This window comes from Leptonotus elevatus, chromosome 14 (assembly GCF_054856555.1).
Source record: "Leptonotus elevatus isolate MCC_2025b chromosome 14, RoL_Lele_1.0, whole genome shotgun sequence".
NCBI classification, from domain to species: Eukaryota; Metazoa; Chordata; class Actinopteri; order Syngnathiformes; family Syngnathidae; genus Leptonotus; species Leptonotus elevatus.
In genome coordinates, this window is record NC_141252.1 from 7,822,703 (window position 1) to 7,841,704 (window position 19,002).

Sequence of the window (19,002 nt, forward strand, 5' to 3'; positions counted from 1 at the left end):
TAGTTTCCCAACACTCATCTTTATTAAATAAATACAGCAAAAATATATAATCATGCATCAGACAGACATGTTCACATTCAGTTTTGACTGGGACCATTAAGGAGGTAGCACTGGACAGATCCACTTGAACTTCCTTGTTGGGGTGATCAACAACATTCCATAAATATAACAACTGAATATAAAACAGTTGTATTGTTGTGTAACGATGCATTTTCTGTCTTTCCATACATCACCGCAACAAAAATACCATCTATTTGTTTGTTATAGTTGTACAGGGGTTATATTCATTTTTAAGCCTTTTCTCAATCTCACTTACAGTACATATAATACATCCAGTCACACCAAATGAACATAAGATTGGAGATTTTAAAAAGTTGTAAAAAAATCGATTTGAAATTTTTGAAATGCTGTTTCAGTTGAAAACAGATGAAGTCTGTGTTTGCAGTAAAAAAAAAAAAGTATTAACATGATGATCTTTTATTCACTAGAATAAAAGGACAAACAAGCAGGAAGATTTGCAGTAACTGAAGTCATTTGGGCTTCAATTTAGCTTTAGTAGTCTTACTTGCACAGTAAAAAGAACTTAATTAACACAAGGGGCTGTCTAAACTTCGGAAGCCCATTTCTGTGCTAGTGATGATCCAGTATGTCATTTTAATGGGATTCGCTCAAATGAAAATAATGACTTACAAACTATTAGAATAATGACTTGTCATGTCATCATTTTGCAAAGCCCAACATGTAGAATGCCTAATTGGACACACTTGGTTGCATCTATGTTTGAGTCATATTTTACCTATTTTACACAACCCCGCTTGTTGCACGTCTCATAATTAAATCCGCTTTACTGTGAACAGTCAAATTGAGCCAAAAAGCTCCCAAATTATATAAAAGGAACTAAAAATGATGTGTTAGATATACCAATCTTGTTCCCATTCATACACGAGACTCACTCCCTTTCTGAGGCACCACTTCTGGTTGTGCCAAACAGGAAGAAGACACTACAGTATCAATAGAGCAGATATACAGTATGTACACTCATTAGCGTTTGTAAAGTTTTGCCCCACTACATAGAATTAAGGCAACTTACCCAGTGTCCTGCTATGTGGATAACGTTTGTGCAATACATCATCACATTTATGGATCCGATTTTTAATACAAAAATAAGACAAACCCCAGTTGAGTTGTGTTAAAACTCTTGCAGCTTACGTCTGAACCATTGCATTGTTGTTTGGGGTTTTACTTTTACGCTTTTGACATGAGTCCAGTCACTGTAATTTGATGAACGTATCTTTCTGTGGTTTGCTATACAAGCGCACTGTTGTCTTTGAAATTTGATACAACAAAATGGAATACATGGTTACGGATATTATGCCTATACATGCGTTATGTTTACTTACGATTTATACTTCTTTTTGAGAAGAAGATTAAAGTTTCTTGCTGGTTTTACTAACAGTATTCAGTATCAAATGTTTTAGCACAAAGCACAGTATGTCCATGGTCTGTCTTACTGAAGGTTGTTTCATCCCAGTAGTTTAAAAGATCAATGAAATGAAAAGTCACTGAATTGCTACACCATCTCAGCTAGCTAGGAGCTACACTTTAAAATGACATACAATAGAAAAAGTGCTGCACACTCCATGAAACATGCCTTGGCTAGGATACATAAAACACTGAACACCCTTGTCACACACCAAGTATGCTGCAGAGAACGTTTGAGACAGTACAGTACAGAAGGCTAGTATCATCATCATCATCATCATCATCATGCATAAAATGACAAGCTCCTTCCTGGCTGCGTCAGTTCAGCAGAGTGCCGTAGAGCTGCGCCTTGGTCAGACTGTCCTTCCTTGTCAGCCCAGTGCTGCCGAATTTTTGGTATCTTGGAGAGGTCTTCTTAGGGAGTGCCGGGCCGACGGCGCTTAGGGCGGAGCTGGAGCTCGGTCGAGGCCGGACGCTCGGCCTGGGGCTCGGGTAATGCTGAAGACTTGAGGCTTCCAAGGGGCTTTGGTGTAAGGACTCCGCCGAGCTTCCCGCACTCAGATTGACGTAGTCCTTCTTGGAACGCTCCTTCTCTTTCGAACTCCCTGAGAGCAACGAGCTGTCTGGATTGCTGTCCTTGGCTCGATAGGTGGCAGAGTTCTTTTTCTGTTTGCGAAGCTCCGCAGGCGGATGTTTGGGGCTGCGGCTCGGCGAAGGGGAAGCTAACGCAAAGCACTGGTCGAGCATGTGGCTGTGGAAGACGTCATCTCCCTCTTGGAAGCTGCTGTAGAGAGATCCTTTGGTCTTGCTTGATGGGCCCATGGCGTAGTGGCACTCTGAGAAACTGTATGGGGAGCCCCGTCCCGTGACGTTACGATAGGAGGACGAGAACGTGTTGATGTCTTCCACACTTAGTTGTTTCCACCGGCTGCTTAGCTCGTCTTCCTGGACGTGGATATCGGCCCTGCTTTCCAGAGTTGTGCCCTGTGCCTGGCCTAACCCGGTTGTAGATCCCATGCTATGAGAGGAGGCTAGACGAGGGGTGCTGGAGTGATAGGGTTCACTGAAGCAAGAGCCCGTCCTTGTGTACGCCGGCGAGGTGCCCTTCTGCGGACTCCTGGAAGTGACAATGTGCTGGATGCTGTTGGACTTGGGGAAACCTGAGCCGTCTTTGTTATAGGAAGATATGCTTTTGCGTTCATACTCCCCACTGCCGCCATCCCGCCAGTCCATATACAAACCCTGGTGGGAAGTGGATAATGTGCTACTGGCAGTGTGCACACCCCCACCCGCTATGCCTCCCTTGTCATCTGAGGCAAGGCTGAAACTGGAGTAGGAACTTGAGGCGGGAAGACTTCCAGCACTGAACTCCTCATGGTGGTGGAAGGACGAAGGCAACTCATGATGGGAGAAGCTACCGGAGTGGTAGGCCTCCTCATCCGGGTTGCTGTCTGTGGAGTTTTGGGCGTGGAGCTGGCGTAAAGAGGTGCCGGTGCCGTGTAGGTCGATGCTCTGCCGGCGCTCCGCTTCCTGCCAGCGTTCGGGGCAGTAGAGGGCTGTATCGCTGCAGTACAAGTCGGAGGTCTTGTACGCAACTCTGCGATTTAAGTGATCGTTACTTCCTGGTTCCGCCAGGGATTGTCCGTCCTGCGGGTGAGGACTTGGCGAACGAATAACGGGGCCACTGTTTCCCGGTTCTGGTTTTTCGAGGATCTTGGCAATGATGGCTGTGGGCACAGCATCAGAGTAATTGGAGTGGCACATTGCCAAGTTGGCTTCACTACCCTGATTATGTTTCTCTATATGGGAACTGATACGTTCCTGGAAGTCCAGTGGCAACTGGAACATGGAGAGACAAAACAAGGCTGATAAATACTGGAACATTAAGGCAGATGATTGTAACTGACGTTTCCATGCAGTCAATAACCCTTTCGAAACTGAAACATTGGCAGTATTCGGGTTTTGAAAGGCCATGTAAACACAGACAAAAAACCCCCAAATAATACCCCTTGGGTTACTCTTTTTCTAACTCGAATAGTTGTTCATATAAACACGTTCAGAGTACCTCGTTTGAAAGGATTATTAAATGTCTCATCGACTGCTGAACATAAGTGGAAACGACGTGCATTTGCGTAATGATCCGTGCGTCGCTGTTTAGACGGGGATCGACCACATGACAATACGGGAGTAACTGTCTACTCACGCATGTAAACGGTTTATTCCAAATCGTTCGATAACCGGAATTCTGACATTAACCCAAATATTAACGTCATGTTGCTTTGCAACACACATTCTTCTAATTGAACTTGGCACACTTTTAAAATAATTAGGTGACATGTATATAGTCATTATTTGTAAAATTGAGCAATAGTGGTAATCTTAAGGATATTTGTATTGCTGCTCCTTTAGGACTTCCATTTTCTTGTTCTTGTTCCGAAAGTAATTCATTCTTGCACAGTCCAGGCCTGCTCGTGTTTCTCGGGGGACTTGCACTACTTTGCCCCCCTAATGAACTTGTCAGGAAACTGCTGAACACAACATCCATTTATTTATTTGTTCCATTGTGTTTCCCAACACCATTCTGCTTCCCCTTTCAATGAAGAGGAAGACCAGAGATTTCTTTTTTTTCTCTTTGAAAGCATTTCTTTTTGCACACTTGTCTTACCATATCTCTGTCAATTACCAACTTTTTCTCTGTGGCTATTAAATTTGGCGAGTGTCATTCGGATGTTCCAGCCATACTAACATCTTTCTGAGACTCATCTTCCTATTCTTTCATCCTCCACTGCTTTCCCCAGCAAAAAAGCCCTAATTTCCTCTTTCACTCCGTGTGCCTTTTCCCTCGGTCTGCCATCAAACACATATCAGTTCCACAGGGAACGTCTTAAGATTCAGATTAAGCCAGTGCTCTGGGTCTCCAGATGGAAAAAGAGAGAAAAGGGGTGGGGGTGGGGGGGGGGGATCAATTACAGACTGGGCTTTGTTTGGAAATAGAAGCTCGCCTCGGCATAAAATAACCTGCATCTTGTAAGTGTGGGCTATTTTTAGCTACTGCCAATTCCCGGGAGGAATACAAATGGAAAGTAGGTGAGGATGCTTGGAGAGAGCTAGGTCAGCGTTACTTGTTATCTGAGGCAAATCTTAATTAGCAGTACCACTGCCACTCTGTTTGGATTTCATGCGTCTATCTAACGGCGTACACTTCAACAGGTCGTGTTCCACTTACTCATGTTAATGCTTTAACGGCTGGCGATAGAAGTAACATTCATTCTATTATGCCTCACAGCAATTCTACGCTTTTCTCCGTGAGTTATTAGTTTGAATTTTTGCCTTTAGTCGCTTTGGAGTATTACCAACATTTGGAATGATGTCCGCAACCTCAAAAGGAAGATACAACGTGTTTCTTCTCACAGATGAGTCTTTCCGTAACGGTTCAATGATAGTTCAGTTAGAGAGTTCAACGACAACGCTCGACAACACGTTTGATGTTACACTCTTTGGGAGTTTTCCACTTTCCTTCCCTATGCCACTTAGATCATGACCAATGAAGGGGTTTCATATGTAGGATGGAATCTTAATACAATTCTTGGTGATGTAGTGGAGAGATTTGCTTGTTTTATTATCCAGGATATGTGGTAGAGAAAATTGATGGATAGACAATAGATGGTTCACCAACATCAAACATGCAATGGAGCGTTTGAATTACATTAGCAAACAATAGTAAAATCATGTCTCATTAGTCACAACATTAGCTTTTTCTAACCTTAACAAATATGCAGATTAAAATTGTGAGTTATTAAATGATGCTTGCCATTTCATTGTCATGTTTTTTGTTGGTTCTAACAAAGAACCCATAACAGTCTTACAAAAACAAACTCCACGTTTTTAAAACAAATTTATTTTTAATCCCTTACCTATGAATAAGAAATGTTACGTTACGTCTTAAGGTCTCCCTAAATTGTTGGAATTTAGATGTTTCTGGGGTTGGTGAAATACTCTGATTGGTAACCCGGTGGGTAGTAGGTCATGTCTGGTCGGTGCTGGATTTCACTTTCCTTTCTTTTCTTTGATCCTTCCTCGTGTCTCCTGACAACCTCAGGACTCTAGCCGGATTCTGAAGTATTCGGTTTAGGTGAATGGTATGGGATTTTTAATAGGTTTTAGGTGAACTAATGAATGCACGCACACATAAACACACACACACATACACACGCAAATAATCACGCACATACAAAATAAAAATAAAAATAAAAGAGCAATGACGATGACATGTCAAATCGGTAAAATTACCGATGAACAATACTGAGCTCTCAAAACAAAAAAAAGAAATCTTCCGTTCCCACCATCTTGTGCCATCTTTTGTCAACCAGGCAGTACTTTGTAATATAACTAATGGGTTTGTAAACAATTCAAAATATGGCATGCCATGATTTTTTTCACTTTTTGTTGTTGTTGTTGAGAATTTTGTCCCCCCCCCCCCCCCCATCTTAGTCATAATGGAACCATTCCCCTTGTCACATGCATTTTGCATGACTCAAATGCTTTCATAAAAATAAAAAAAGCATCCTCTCATGTTGGTAAATAAGCGAACCAATACAGTATTCTATAAACCAAATAGTATTACACAGTGACGTTTTTTCCTCGTTCTAAAATGTATTAATAGAATCTAACCGTAAATATTTATCAACAACAACTCACCTCAGACATCTTGTGAGCTCTGTAATGAGACTTGGAGCATTGCAGCAGCTGGGCAGCCAGGTTGCAGTCTTTCCTGTATAAGTCCTGCAAAGGAGACACAAAGATCCATCACTATATGCAGTACCGGAGGGAGCGCGCGGGGTTTTGAGTTCATGTTGCCACTGGGCAAACTCTTTAAATTACAGCGTTCTAATCGCCATTTAATTATTTTGTAATTAGGAAATACCTGGGAGGGAGGAGGGCTAATTATATGTTCGGTGATGAGGCGTGATAGCAGTAGGGTTCCAGAGCAATGTAATATAATTTGTAGAACATATATTTGATAGCGATTTTTAAATATGAAAGCAGAAAATTTGACCTGACTGAATAGCACCTTCGTCACCTTTTTTGTTCTTTAGCCATAAACTGGCCAAGTGGTGTTGCATACTAAAGTATATAATATAACCAATTGGAATAGCCATGTACCCAACTTCTATTGCTCGTTCTTATTAGGGTGAACTGGAATGCTGGAGGACACCTGAGTAACCTGGGACGAGATTTGAACATCAGAACTGTGAGTAGTAACATTCAATATTATTTTATTGATTTGTTTGTTTTATTTATTTTAATGAGAATAGCCAAAATGCAAAGTCTGGTTGTAATCGTCACATAAACTGCAGCAAACGTTTTAAGAGAAATGTATTTATCTATTTGTATCTGGAAAAAAAAAATCTACTTTTTGTAAGCATATAGAAAATCTGGTCAAATATGCCTTCAAATCAGGGTAAACAGTATAAGTTGATAATTTCTCAATATATCTTATCAACCCATTTGGTTTCATCTGCTACTCAGAGAACCTCTTCTCCACTTTGCTGACAAGTTTTAGTTAAAAATATCCTGATTTCAAAAAAGTCGATAATTACCGTTTCAATCGGTGTGAAAAACCTGATTTACTGTAAATAGCGCAAATGGAAGGTTATTCGTGAGTGGAGCAGTGCGGACAGCAGAACCGGTTATTTATTTGATTGTTTTGTCCTCAATTAATTAGTCATTTTTTAACTGTTTGAAGTGTGTATTCCATGTTTTTTTTCTGTGTGTTTGTTGGGTGGTTAGTAGTTTTACACTATAAAATCAGCTCACATGCAAAAGGTCATTGTCTTGCTGCTCTCGAGCGTGCTGCAGCGCTGACAATATATATATATATATATTATTTTTTTTGCCAGGGCATCAAAGCTTTCACTCTGACAGCTTTGACTCCCCCGCCAGTTAGCTGTGACTTTGTTTCCAATCATTCTATTCCTTCTCTTGCTTTTGCCGGGGGGACGTTAGGGTGCCCTGTGGATTGTGGAGACGGTTCAAATAGTCTGCTGGCCATGTCTTAGTTTCAGTTGCTTCACTTTTGAATACCCTGGAGGCTGTACAATTTTCTGGAAAGAAAAAAAATCTATCATGAGCTTGCACCAGTGAGCAACTATAGATGTGTTGTTGTGTCTTTTACCAGGAGAAATGTATTGATGGCCATAAAACCAGACATGGAACTGCAATGGAAATGCAAAATTGGCGTTACGTAGCGACAAACCTGCAATTTCCTTTATTTTACTAGTGAATTTGAAAAGTTACATCCCCATGTTGTACTCCCATGACAGTTGGCCTAAAAAATTGTAATCTGATTGATTGTATCATCATGTTTTCCCCCTTTGGGTGTAATGTGTGACAGCAGATAGTGGCAAGACCCGCTCATTAGCAGCATCGGCTGTCTTGCAGCAAGCGCCGAGGGTTCACCCCGCTTCAAAATGAACCTTGACTCCAATCAGCCCCGCAGGAATTGGAGAGGGATTGTCCAAATACTCTTCTGCGACTCAAAAGGGCTCACGACTGCCAGATAGCAAAGAGAGAATATCTAGCCTGGCCTCCAGTCTTCACAAAGAGCTTCAGTTTAAAAGAAAAAGTGGCAGCGCGATCGTAGATCCTGACAGCCTGGAGGGTGCCCATTGATTAGCGTATAACCACCCAGCGGCGCCAAGTTAATTCCTCCATTTGTTGTGGCTCCTTGCAGCACAAATATTCAAGGTGTTGTGGAAATATGAGACTTAACTTTTATGAGGAGAAGCTGCTTCAAACCAACCTCCATATAGGCGCTAAAAAGGCAGACCAAGAATGAAAGTAAAGCACGGCAGGGCTCCCCTTGCGCGACTATGCTAGGCTACGGTTTCATTTGTGTGTCTTAGAGCAAATTTAAAGAAACAGTAAGATGTAATATGACCTCCAAAGTACAGTTTTAAAATCCAGTTTTGTCTTGAGGAGAACGAACATTGGTGGACCAAAATCCCATGTTCTGTTTGCATGTTAATGCTAGCAGAACATGGGATGTTGAATGTTAGCATTAACATGCTAACATACAGTAACTGTTGTTTAGATCATTTTAGAACCAGGGTTATTATAGTTTGGGAAATTTCTTTTTTTTTTTTTAGTTAGTTTTAATTAGTTTTTATGATGGTTCTGTTAGTTTGTATTAGTCTTTTAAAAAATATATGTTTAGTTCTAGTTAGTTTCGATATTAGTTTTTGTTTTTTGATTCGTGTTTTATTTGTGAGCAATATTTAATAGACACCATGGTAAAATGGAAAAAAGTAACACATTTCTTACCTAGCGTTGCATTTCGGCTGAGTTAAAAGGAAAAAGCAGGCCAAAAGTCAAGCAGGCAAATTTGTCACCTACGAGTGATGTCATCTGAAGGTGCTTTTCTATTGGCTGCTGCTAGATGATGTCACTTCTGTGTGACAATTTCAAACGTCCTTATTCCGGTTAATATCTAAATAAATATACTTAAAATCACATTTAAATGTACATTTTTTGCTCTTTTTATAGTTAGTTTTAGCTAATTTCCGTTTTTTTAAAAGCATTTTCATTTTTGTTTTATTTCGTTAACGAAACAGTTTTTTGAATTTTTGTTTTAGCTTTTTTCGTTAGTTTTCGTTAACTAAAATAACCTTGCTTACGACATCCTCTTATGCTGATGAGTTCGTATACAGTGGCACTTAATCCATTCTCTAAACTTAACTCTAGTCAGCTAGTCCACAAGTGCATGATTGTTGTAAATGACTCTTCATTCTTCAAGTGTCGCCTAAAGAAGCCAATTATTCCTTTCTGTTGTTTTAATGTATTCCCCTTTGGGAATAAGTTCATATTCCAGTGACCTTGCAGTAGTTACATCACGCCACTACTCACGTTGTCCTCTTTGAGTTTGTTTATGGTGAGTTTGGCCTCCATGAGGTGGTTGTTGAGGACAATGATCTCGCGGCTGAGGGCTCGCTTCTCATCTTCGTGGTGCTGAGACTGAGGAACATGTGAAAAGAAGGGAAAGGGTGACCGTGTTAGGAAGAGAGACATAACTGTCGAAAGGACCGCAGATAAAGCAAAGGTGAGCCCTGAGCATTTACTGTTTATTTTTTAAGATCAAATGTTAATATTAAAAATCAAATGAGCGCCACGTGAACACAAAAGTTTAACCAACCCTGAGACAAAGTGTATAAAAGGGTATTGCGATAAAGGAAAAGAAAAACGAGAGAGAAGACAGAAGAGAAATGAGAGCAAGAAGCAGCCTATCGGTGTGAAGCATGTGCCAGCAGCAGGTCTTAATTAAAAGAAGATTACACTGGCGTATCAATTACACTGATGCAGAAAGAGGACAGAAGCGGATACAAATGAAACACTTCCTTTTCCAGTGATGGAAGTAAGACGGACGAGCCTAACGATGCCGTTCTCCTGTTGCGAGTAGCCGAGCTCAATTGTCGCGGCGCCTATTCGTATTCACCACATTGTCCTAATAAGGTCCAAAGTTTGCTATTGATTTTTTCCCCCTCCAAACTTCTGTTTAGGAAGGAGTTTGTTTTGAGTCTCAATGCTTTTAAAATAACAGAGTTGAAGTTACAAAATATTTGATTAATAACAGCCACAATAATAACAAGTCATTTTGCATCCCAGAAGAGTGACACCAAACCATGAATTGGGACGTGCCTCTAACTTGGAGGATCGCAAGTTATATAGCTAGAAGCAGCCTTGTACATCAACTAATGAAGCCTATTTGGTTGAGACGTCTTACTGTATGAACACACACACACACACACGCGCGCCTATCAATTGTAAATCCTGTCACACACTCCCAACAGACAACGGCTCTCCATTCTCTCCTCCTCAACGGAGTCGATTGTCTGCAAGTATACGAGTGCACAGTCAATCTAATAGGTTGCAATTAATGTCAGTTTAAGCAATAGAGCGCCATTGATATTCAAATCCAATCCTGGTACGGTGTCATTAATCAGCCGCAAACAAGCAGACACTCTCTCGAGCTCATTACTGGAGGATTCACTCGTGGCGGGCGTCGACCATGTTGTACATTTCCGTGCAGCTCAAACGTGTTGTTGCGCCTTCTTCTCTTTGTCATGTGATGTATTATTGCAGTCGCTGTATGTGTGTCCTACAATAGAGACACATAGTGTGTTCTCTAACTGTGAACTGCAGTTTGATGTGATATGTAGTCGGAATGACCACTGAGCATACATAATCCACAATTAGCGAAAACAGATGAGAATAGCGAAAATCTCAGATTTACTGACGCTCACACAAACAAGTTAGCAATTACCTATAGATGCCACAAGATGGCGGCAAAACCCTTTTTTATTTTTTATTTTTACAATTGGACAAGGCTATGACCTGCCCAACTGAAAGTCCTCCCCTCAGTTCAATTTAGATACTTGCCACCAAGATGGTGCCAAAGCACTATTTTTACATTTGAACTGGCTTTGTCTTGAGCCCATAAACAGTGAGTATGAGAGTTTTTCAGCAAATAACAGATAGGTTCCTTCGCAAAAGTTGTGAATAGGCTCATTTTCATAGGCTCATTTAGTGTTAATTGTGCATTATTTAAAAGATTCAAATGTTTGTAACAAAAAAGTAATTCTGCCCTGTGTGGCATCCATTCAAAACAATAATCAACGCCATCTCCTCTTGTACTTTGCCGCAAATGTGTGTATTTGTATTAATTAGATGTCACGGCCTACAGAGGAGTCACAGCTGCTGATTTGCACTCTCGCCTCTTGTCGCCGTGGCACGTTGTCACAAAGACTTCGTTATCAGTCGGGAGCCAAATCCCTCCCTTCCGCCCCAAAAAGTTGATATGCAAATACTGTATTCATATTTGAGGGAGATTGGCCTGGGGGGTGCTTTGTTTCCCAAACACACGGCGGCTTCAGAGACTCACTGCTGACAGCCCAAATATGCAAATGTCCTCTCCGCACCAAGATAACTACTAACCTGCCAGCGCGCATCCCCACAAGCCTCTTGCACACTCATACAAACAGAACACAACACACAGCTTGTTTTGGCTTTATGGAAGAAGTGTTGAAAAGTGAAGTGGATCCAAAAAGTCTGTCACCTCCGGTGCTTTCACGTATTCCGCTTGAGATTCTGCCTTTTCACCGGACCACAAATGAAGTCCAAATCTCGTGAGATGCAATTACCGGAGACTTCACGGAGGAGTGCAAAACAAAAAACAAAAAAAAATCCACACACACACAAAAAAAAGAAAAACTGTTCTTTCCTCATTAAAGAGGATTTTCAGATCAAATCTCACCTCTGTGGAAACAAAAACTAAAAGTTTTGTATTGTTTGAGACCAACCACTTTCCAACAACATGCATGATAGGTTATTCATGGGTTGCTAAATTGTGAAGAAGTGTAAAACTGCGAAATAAATGAATAAAAGTGAAAATAAATGGATATAAAAATATAATTAAAAAATTAAATACAAAAATAAATACAAATGTGTGTGTGTGTATATATATATATATATTTGGATTATATATTTTTTATACCCCTTTATATTTTCACTTTTATTCATTCATTTATTTATTTATTTAGTCATTTATTTATTTTTTTAATTTTGGCAGTTTTGGTCCTCCAAATAGGTGTGCATAAATGTTTGTCTACAGGTGCCCTGCGATTGGCTCAGCTCTCAACCATAGTCGTTAGCTATTGTGCTTTTGGTAGCATTAGCTTGGTGAAAATAATGTTGTGATATATAGCACTCACATTGTAGTCAACAGCAAGGCCCTTTCTTGCTCTATTTATGTTTTTTTCCCTCCTCATGTTATCGGTACACTTTTTACTGGTGCTTTTTTACTTGAATCATACAAAAAGAGAGAGAGTTTGTGGAGTTAATTCTTTATATATAATAAGGGGTGGGTAAACTGTTGTGCTCTCGGACAACATTCTATATATTTTTTTCAATTATTAACAGCCCAGGTCAGTCATAGTAGAAAAAGTTCAAAAATGTATGTAAAATATGACAAATAGTCAGTTTAAAAAAAAAATCAAATATTTCATACTCATAAAAAAAAAAATATATATATATATATATATATATATATACAGTATATATGTACAATGAACACAATTATAAATACTGTAATTAACCATGATTTATTTGTTAGGCTATATACTATTATATTATGTTCCAGGAATATTTTGTGTGGTTGACCTCGGATTTGTTCCACTTTGGAGGCTCCAAGAAATGTGCCTGTGCGGCGCTTTACATTGGTTGATATGATTGGCTGAGAAAGTGCAGCGTGTGACAGAGTCTAGTGAAAGAGATGCGAAATGTGATGGATTAACTGCATCACGTATGTGTGCCAAGCAGCTGTCCATAAAGCTGATGGAGACGTTCTAGTTGATCAGAGGAAAAATGCCGATGTCAGCTCCTGCCAAGGTCTCTGACTTTTTCAGCACCGAGCCATCCTCGCCGTGGTCATTGTGATTCCAAACCTTTCGGCGGCATAACCCTTACTTGCAATAAACTGTTGCGTTCTTCATTTCTTTTACTGCAGCCTCTTTCACTCAATGACATCAGAACTTTTCCGTCTTCTGATTGGTAGGTCAGAGCAAAACTTTGATCAAAACATGTCTGTAGCGATCTGTTATAATCAGCATCTCTGGTGAGTACCATGTTATCACCTAAATGTTGATTCTGAAGTGGATTAAAAGTCCCCATTGAAGGTCCACGGAGCAATTGCACGGCCAGCCGCCGACAAAATGTCCATAGAATGTTAACGTTGGCTTTCTTTCACTTGGTTAAAAATAGCCTTTCACTACTCGGCAATGATGAAGTGCATGGCAACAGCCAAAGGTTTCCATTTGTTTTCAGCACACAACGTGCACTACAAATCACCCCTCCCCATTTTGTTTTTGGCATCTCCATGCAGACAGTGTTTGTTTATTTATTTATTTATTTATTTTCCAGCAGATGCACACTACTTGAATACCGTCCATTGCGGGACAATGTTGTGCGACTCCCCAATGAGGTGAACAATAATCTTATTAGGAGGAGTGAGACTTTGATTTCCTGCCAGTGGCCGAGCGGCAGTTAGTTGGACGACCCTGCCAAAGACTCTTAGGAGGATTACGGGGGAAACAATTATGTGCAGCACCGTGGACAGCTCCTTTCACAAGCTGCTCGCTTCTGTGCATTTTTTGGACGGGGGGGGTAAATTGGTGTGGCAGTTTTATTATTGCTGTTGTGCGTTGCATTCATAATTCACATTGTTGTGTTTGAAGAAAGGGCTTTAAATAATGCAAAGATTACCTCTCAGCTATCGCATCGGCATTGTTTAAAGAGTGATTATTTCTTATCAGACACAACTTGAGGTAAACCAATACAAGGGTTGTCTCAAAATAGCTCCTACCCAACACACAAAGAACTGAGTCGTTCTGGGGGGGGGGGGGGGGGGGGTCTTTTTCTGTGGTTCATGTAAAAAACTAGTCAAAAGTGTGTTGTTTTTTAAGACAGGAGTTTGTATCGTTCATAAGACAGCCAATAGAGCAGCTATCAGGTTTACTTTGTACTGTCTCTATGTGAGAAAGTTACCCTTTTAGCAACTAGTATGTAGTGGTCATATTTGGACATCATGTGGTATGACCTGGAAAAAAAAACAACTAATTGTATATATCAGATATACAGTTTCCTTATATTGTGTGGCTGGGTAGCCTTTTTTTGTTTTTATTTAGATGGCTAATTGTTAGCCTCATAACTTTGATTTAAGTTGAAAATATTATGTAGTGGGACCATTGCAGAAAGCTTTCTATGATCGATGTATGTACTAAATTATAGATGCCCTAAATTGTAGATAATAGTAAATGATAATAAAGAATAAATATTTGTTTTGTTTTTTAAATAAATTACCGGTAACTGTGTTGAGTCTGGTAAAATCCTTGACCATCTTGAACCCATATGTTAATTTCTACTAGCCTGTCTACGCCGTTTTGCATTATGTGTTAGCATTAAGCTAATTGTATGGTTTGTGTTGAAATATACAATATTTAATTCTCTTTTTTTGTGTCAGTTTTACAGTATAATTTAACTTTAAGTGACAGATGGCCTCTTACTCGTGTTATTTGCTAGCTTAGTGAAAGCTAAATGCTAAGGAAAACTTTTTTTTTTTTGCATATGTTCAAATCCTTTTACTGTAGCTTATGCTGCATTCGAGGATGGTCGGAAGTCGGGCATTTCCGAGTTCAAATCAGGAAGCCTGTACGGGAACGCCCCCTTGAACTCGGAAATCCCACTTGCAAAGTCGGGTGAAAAAAGGACCCCGACTTTACCGACGGACTACAAGTGACGTCACTCAATAATGGCGACCCCTTTGGAAACACAGACCGTGAATGGTAAAACACAATTTACTCGAGTAAAAAACTAGATAGCTTTCTTCATTCATAAATATCCAACATAACTTCACGTAACACAATGTACGTGACAGTGTGCCGGTAACTTCCTGCATGAAATTGTACGGCGAACTACTGAACTGTATGGAATGCTTATGAATTACGATAAAAGCAATTAATGAAGCAAAATTGCGAGAAGGTAAGTTTGCTGTAGGTCAAAATTAGTTTTGAGGACCAAAATAAAAGCTACATATCACTATCCGCCATTTTAGTTGTTTACTTTTGCCTCAAAACGCTTTCAGGGCAGAACTGGGAAAAAACAACTCCGATATATCCGACTTCCGACCCTCCTCGAATGCAGCATTAGTGTTAGCATTGACCAGTTTGCTTGCTTCACACCTGCTTTATGAGGCACATTCATCCATTCGCGATCCATCTTCGTCTCAATCTGAATCCTTGCAGTGTCATCACAAGTGCTTTTCGTCACCTCACCGTGACAAGCATCGCAACTCCTTGGCCGACCTTGTCCGCTCTCTCGGTCCTCTCTTAATTACGCCCGTGATTTCATCTTGCCTTCCGCGGAGGACACCTTTTGCAAAGGAACACATCCCCGCCTCGTGCGATGCTTTTTGCGTGGCGTGACATCAAACCAAAAGAGAGAAAAAAAAAAAGTGAACACTGTTTCAGACAGGTGCTGTGAAAAGATGACAGTGTTCACCTGACTGGAATGTAATTATGTGTGTGTGACAGTGTAGATGAATGGGCCATGATGGGAGCAGGCTATTATTCTTGACGCGACAAGAAGGATTGCTTCAGGATAGCACAAACCACAGCGGCGTCTGTACACTTTTGTGATGCTCTTGCGATTTTGGAATGATTATTTTTGCTTTGGCTGTACAGAAAATCCGCCGCCTATTGGTGCATTCACCGATTCACAAATCCACTTATTTGTGATTTTTACTGGCTCAAATGAATGACTATATCCAAAGATGCGTTGCTATGACAACCTGGCAAATCCGATCGACCCGTGTTGCTTCTTTGACAAGCCATTAACAAGGCGGACTCCATCGAATTCAGACATGAAAGCCCGGACAAATCAGATGATACCCCCCCACCCCCTCCTCCTCCTCCCTGTTAGCCCGTTTAGCTTGTCGTGGGTCAATATTCTCGCGACCAGCTAATCATTTTCCCACAGTCCCTTTCCATCACAGTGTGTGTGGCGGGGGCCGCCGAGCCCCGCGCGGATCAGACTCGTGATGAGATTACGATCCACTTTAATCGAGACGCTGGAGTCGCACGGATGGACCGAGCCTTGTAGGGGCCCCAGCTCATCATTTGCACTGATAGCTTCTTAAGCTTGTTGAGGTTAAAACGCTCCTCAAGATGTGATTGGATGGCTGTGGCGCAGGTGAGCGGAGCAGCAGTTAGCTGTAATAGATTTCTAAGACTTTATTTATTTTAACTTTTTGTATATAGTGTTCTGTTAATGTGTTTAAAGGGGAAGCCCCCCCCCCCCCCAAAAAAAAATCTTGACAATTATATGTTCTATGCAGCCCCACTAAATAAATACGGTATTCTGGTTAATATTGCACTAGTAGAATATGAGTCGTTTTTATCCATTTCAGGGGGCGGCCATTTTGCCACTTGCTGCCGAGTGAAAATGACATCACAGTTACTCAGGTCTCAGGCAACAACCAGTTACAGCTGAGCTTCAAAAAAACAGGTGAGCTGTGATTGGTCGTTGCTTGAGCCCTGAGCAGCTTTGATGTCATCTTCAGTTGACAGCAAAATGGCCGCCCCCTCAGATGGATAAAAACGGCTAGATTTTTCATAACTCTTCATAATTCCACAAATGTAATATTAATCGGAATGTCATGTTTATGCTAGTGAGGTTACATATATTATAGTCAAGAAATGTTTAAGGTTGATGTTTTTGCTCCTTTTGCGAATCTCTTCATCTGTCTGTCTCAGCTGGCGGCCATTTTGCCACTTACCATCGACTAAAAATGACATCACAGTTGCTCAGGTCGCGACCAATCGCGGCTCAGCTTGTGAACGCCACATGACCAAACTCGGAATACAGGTAACCTGAGCCCTAAGCAACTGTGATGTCATTTTCAGTTGATGGCAAGTGACAAAATGGCCGCCCCCTGAGATCGGGGGGGGGGGGGGGGGGGGGGACAGGCGGTTTTTGCTGCTTAGCTCCACAAATGTAATATTTAATCAGAATGCCGTGTTTCGACTAGTGAGGGCGCATGCAACATATTGCAAAGATTTTATTTTAAGCACATGCTAACATTAGCATTCCGTGTTGCAACCCTTTCATTTTGGCCTGTCTGGACTGCTGTGTTCACTGCTTTGTGGTTTTTGCAACTGCTGGGGCAGTGCCCGTTTGAAATGGAAAAGCAAGCATCAGAAACCAGCAGTGTGTTCATTATCGTGTCTGTAGTGCAACTGCACTGCATCATGCTGAGAGGTAAAACTGAACATGATTATCTTCATAAACAGAATTTGGATACAGCTGTTTCACTCGATGTCATTAGCAAGTGTACCTAATCTTGTGAATGTTTCTCACAGCGAGATATGGGAGGGTGAGGTGTTTTATCACCCCCGCCCCCCACCCAAAAAACAGATTTTTGTAACCTGCTGTTATTTTTAACATGGCGAGGCCTCATTAATTCTGTTGGATTTAACAAGTTTTATATTGACTGGCTGTGTTTAACAACTGGGGAAAACAGTACAGTACATCCCACAAAAGCCCACTTAATGTCTTTCTCGTAAATGCAGCGGAAATAAGTGCACCGTTGGAGGTCAAACTTTGGGTTATAAACTGTTGGATTGTATTTAGTCCGTGCGGCAACACACACACACACACACACACACACACACACACACGCGCGTGCGCGCGCACACACTCGAGTTCACAAATCCGCATGACCTTCATGCATCTTTTATGAGCGCGAGTCTTCGTGAGAATAGTTGGTAAGAAGCAATGAGGATTATACACTTGTTAAATATTAAATGCAGACAACCTTATTGGTACGCGTGCCGTCTGTACTTATGTCGTCTGCATCAGTAAAAAACACCGCGTGCATGAAAAATATGCTCATTTTAATGCAAGAGGTTTGATCAAGCCACTAACTTCTAGAGCTGAATTCGTTTTTATTTTATTAATTATTATTATTTTTATTGGGAGTCATTAAAATTTGCTAGTATTCTCAATCAATATGCAATAATAAAAAGCAATTTTTTAAATATAGTGTCGCCCATCTGTCTCGTCCACGGATGGACATGAGGCCAACAAAGCACAATCTTAGTGGCCCCTTGATTAATAATAATAATATAAAATAGTACTGGAAAAGGTTTTTGGAAAAAGAAAATACAAACACAAAGAATTCTTAAAAAAAAAAAAAAAAAAACGCTGATAAACATTCAATATCGATTTTTAGATATCGTGGGGGGAAAAAATAAAAAAATCCACAATTATGCACAGTTGAATATGCAGGATTGACCGTAGTTTTAAGTTGCAATATCACCTATCACCACTAGATGTCATTACACTGGTTAAAGGTTTTGCGATGTGGGCCTACAAGACATGACTTTTTTCTTTTTTTTCTTTTTTTCTTTTTTACGCTGCCTCCAAAGCTAAGTTATTACAGATTCGCCACCTCTAAATGGCTAAAATGAAACTAAAATGGCGGCTTCAAACCAAATGAGGGAACGTCCCATTCAATTTTGTTGTCAACGTTTACCTACGTTAGCATGCCTGAAAATTTGAAGTATTTGAGTATGAGAAAAGCCATCAAATACGTTTATTCGACTATGCTGTCGCATTGACGGAGCAACTAAGCAATTTCACAAATGTCGGAATCAGAATCATCTTTACTATGAGCTCCACTCGTATTGAAGTAACAAGGACACCGTTTCTATCGTACCTACCTACACGAAAACATTCTTCCAGAAGGTTCTGATGTAAGGAACGCAAACATTGTCAGTCTCTTACCGTCCTGTGCATCTTGTCCTCCAAATCCTGATTGATCCTCTGCAGGGCCGCATAGCTGCTCTGGATCCTGAATAAACAAGCAAAAACAATTGCGCCGTATTAGAATGCAAAGCACAACATATGAAG

At 40.7% G+C, this 19,002-nt stretch overlaps 1 protein-coding gene across 2 annotated transcripts in view; it reads right to left on the reverse strand.

Annotated features, from left to right (window-relative positions):
• The window catches only part of begain (brain-enriched guanylate kinase-associated), a 68,679-nt gene continuing 49,677 nt past the window's right edge, over positions 1–19,002 (reverse strand). For both annotated transcript variants that reach the window (XM_086094803.1, XM_086094802.1), the window contains exons 4-7: positions 18,877–18,943; positions 9,388–9,495; positions 6,181–6,264; positions 1–3,321 (exon numbers count right to left, since the gene is read on the reverse strand). In XM_086094803.1, the coding sequence (XP_085950929.1) occupies positions 1,801–3,321; positions 6,181–6,264; positions 9,388–9,495; positions 18,877–18,943 (1,780 nt within the window). In that variant the 3' untranslated portion in view covers positions 1–1,800. The remainder of the gene's footprint in view (positions 3,322–6,180; positions 6,265–9,387; positions 9,496–18,876; positions 18,944–19,002) is intronic.